The sequence below is a fragment of the Gavialis gangeticus genome, unplaced genomic scaffold, assembly GCF_001723915.1.
Source record: "Gavialis gangeticus isolate Ggan-Ray unplaced genomic scaffold, GavGan_comp1, whole genome shotgun sequence".
Classification (NCBI taxonomy): Eukaryota; Metazoa; Chordata; order Crocodylia; family Gavialidae; genus Gavialis; species Gavialis gangeticus.
The window spans coordinates 8,760,694-8,763,157 of NW_017729018.1; the positions used below are offsets into that span (position 1 = coordinate 8,760,694).

Here is a 2,464-nt window from a genome sequence, read left to right on the forward strand (position 1 = left end):
CTGCTACTCCCCCTCCATCCCCTATGAGTCACTGGGAGATTCCTGCCTGCCATCAGCTGGGAAGGGCTTGAATGAGGAAGCATCCCCCCCGAAATGTTTCCAGGGTGGGGGAGTTGGAATGAAGTTTGACTACTCCAGGCATTGGCAGCTGGTTCGTCTTGCAGTCACCAGGCTCCATAGCAGCCTCCTCAATCCCTTGTCTTCTGCCTTTGGGCCACTGCCCCTTCCTGCCACCTTAGGGTGCATGTACCTGTTACCGCTCTGGCTGCTCCAAGTGTTCCTCCCTCAAGTGTGCTCAGCCCACTCCCTAGCTCCTCTCTCCTGGAAGATCCTCTCCCATCTCCCTGCCTCTGTGAAGCAGCAGGCCCTCCTGGCCCCTTCCCCAGCAGGCAGAGCAGGGCTTTCCAGGGAGAGGCTGTTGAGATGTCACGGCGCTCAACCCATCCAAGCCAGCAGGTCCTGCTTTGTCCCCACGGACATCCAAGAGCTGCAGTGTTAGCACAATAGACCATCTCCAGTCCTGGCACTGACCTGCTGAGTGATCTCAGGCCTGTCACCTCCTCGCTCTGTGCCTCAGTTGCCCTCTCTGTGAAACAGGGAAAGCCCCACTCATTCACCCTCTAGAGAGCTCAGGACAGTTAGCCCTCCCTTCCAGGGGTGGAGGCAGCAGGGTTTGGCCCGTTGTGGTTCAGGGTCCTTTTGCTGCCTCTGGAGTGGAGCCCAACTTGTCTCTGAATGCCAGGGCCCAGTAAGCATCTCTGTGATTATGAAGGTCAGAAGCAGTGGCCTCTGTGCATGGATCAGATTCCCTGTGGAAACAGGAGAGGACATAGCCAGAGGAACCAGTGGAAAAGAGAGAACAAGAGGGAGAAGACAACAAGGGCAAAGTGGGATCGGGGGCCTGGGATGGAGCATATATATGGCCACAGTCCTGCCACTGACTCAAGGCACAAAGCCCCACACCTAGGTGGTGCTCCTGGCAGGTCGGTGACTTGGGTGTCGAGCTACATGAAATTGTTGCATGGTCAAAGATCCCGGATACCAGTGCAGTCAGAGGCAGTCCTTGGTCTGCTCTCTGGAAATCGTATGCTGTTTAGGTGGGATCAGTCCCCCAGCTCCTGGTGGGATCAGTCCCCCGGCTCAGGGTTGCAGGCTGTGCTGCAGCCCAGAGAGCTGCTCCTGTGATCCCTCACTCTCTCGGGTTTCCAGATCCCCAGAGCTGAAGGAGTCCAGTTTCCACCGATTGAATTAACCCCCCGAGGCAGGAAACCAATACACTCTTCCATTATTTAGCAGCATCCAGGAGGAACCTGGCCTGGCAGCTTTAGGCTTCTGCATGCTGTGTCCATCCGCTGGGCTTTGTTTCAGGCTGCGGCTGGGCTGGTGGGAAGGCCTGGGGGAGCAGGTGTGGCCTGACCTCTCTGAGGAGCTCATTTAAAGTCCTTCCCCTGGGCCTCTGCTCAAGGTGAAGCCAAAATGGGTTTAACCTTTTGTGTCCCAGGCATCCTATCACACATCCTGCTGTCTCACTGCTCCCTTAAGACCCCTTTTGTTTTCCATCTCCTGCCTTCATCTCATGCTTGCCCTGTAGGATCTCTGGGACAGGGGCAGTCTTTTGCTCCATGTTTGTACAGCACCTGGCACGGCAGGGTCTTGGTCGGGGACAGGCTGTCCTCAGTGCTCCAGGAATGCCAGGAAACTAGATGAATAATAATGATAAGAGGAGCAGCTTGGTGGGACAGCCAGCTGCACAGAGATCCCCCAGGAATCAAGGATCTATCGGGGGTTCATCTGGGGGTGGAAATCTTTGTACGTTGTTGTGGCTGATTTGTGGCTGATGGCATGGACAGATGCCCCAACCCCTTACTTCTCAGCCTCACTGGCCTCAAGGCCCCTCCATAAGTTTTGTGAATTGAGTGGCACCCAATTTCAAAGCAAATGCCTTGATTGCAGCGCTTACTTCCTTGCAGAGACCGGATCGTGGGTGGGGAATCATCCAGGCAGGGGCAAGCCTGAGCCTGCGCTAGTCTGCTTGCTTTATCTGTGGCACCCTTCAAAGGATCTGGCAGCACCCCAGGGTGCCTGGGCACCCAGGCGGAGAACCACCACTCCCCCACCCCACCTGGGGTCCTGCCCCAGCTCTGGGCTGCTGGAGGGGGTCCCTGCTCCCTGGGTCATGGTGGCCTGGTAGCAGGGGCTGTGCCCCCTCCAGCCTGGGTGCTCTCTGCAGGGAGGGGGCAGGCGCTGCCCCAGCTCCCAGCTGGCAGGGCGAGGGAGGCGGATCCTCCGCCCTGACTGCAGCGAGCCCCAGGAGGTGGGGGGCTGCGGAGCTGGGCAGCAGAGGGGAGGTCTGGAGCAGATGGATGGATGGCCGCCCGGCAGCTCCTGGACACCATGAAGCAGATCTGCCTGTGCGCCGCAGCCTCCTTCGCGGTATGTCCCATCCGCCCCCCCGCCCCCCCCC

At 58.5% G+C, this 2,464-nt stretch overlaps 1 protein-coding gene across 1 annotated transcript in view; it reads left to right on the forward strand.

Annotated features, from left to right (window-relative positions):
* Positions 1-2,310: 2,310 nt before the first annotated feature.
* Positions 2,311-2,464, forward strand: part of ANKRD24 (ankyrin repeat domain 24) — a 34,713-nt gene continuing 34,559 nt past the window's right edge. Inside the window, 1 exon segment of the mRNA XM_019513394.1 lies at positions 2,311-2,433. Coding sequence (XP_019368939.1) covers positions 2,368-2,433 — 66 coding nt within the window. The 5' untranslated portion in view covers positions 2,311-2,367.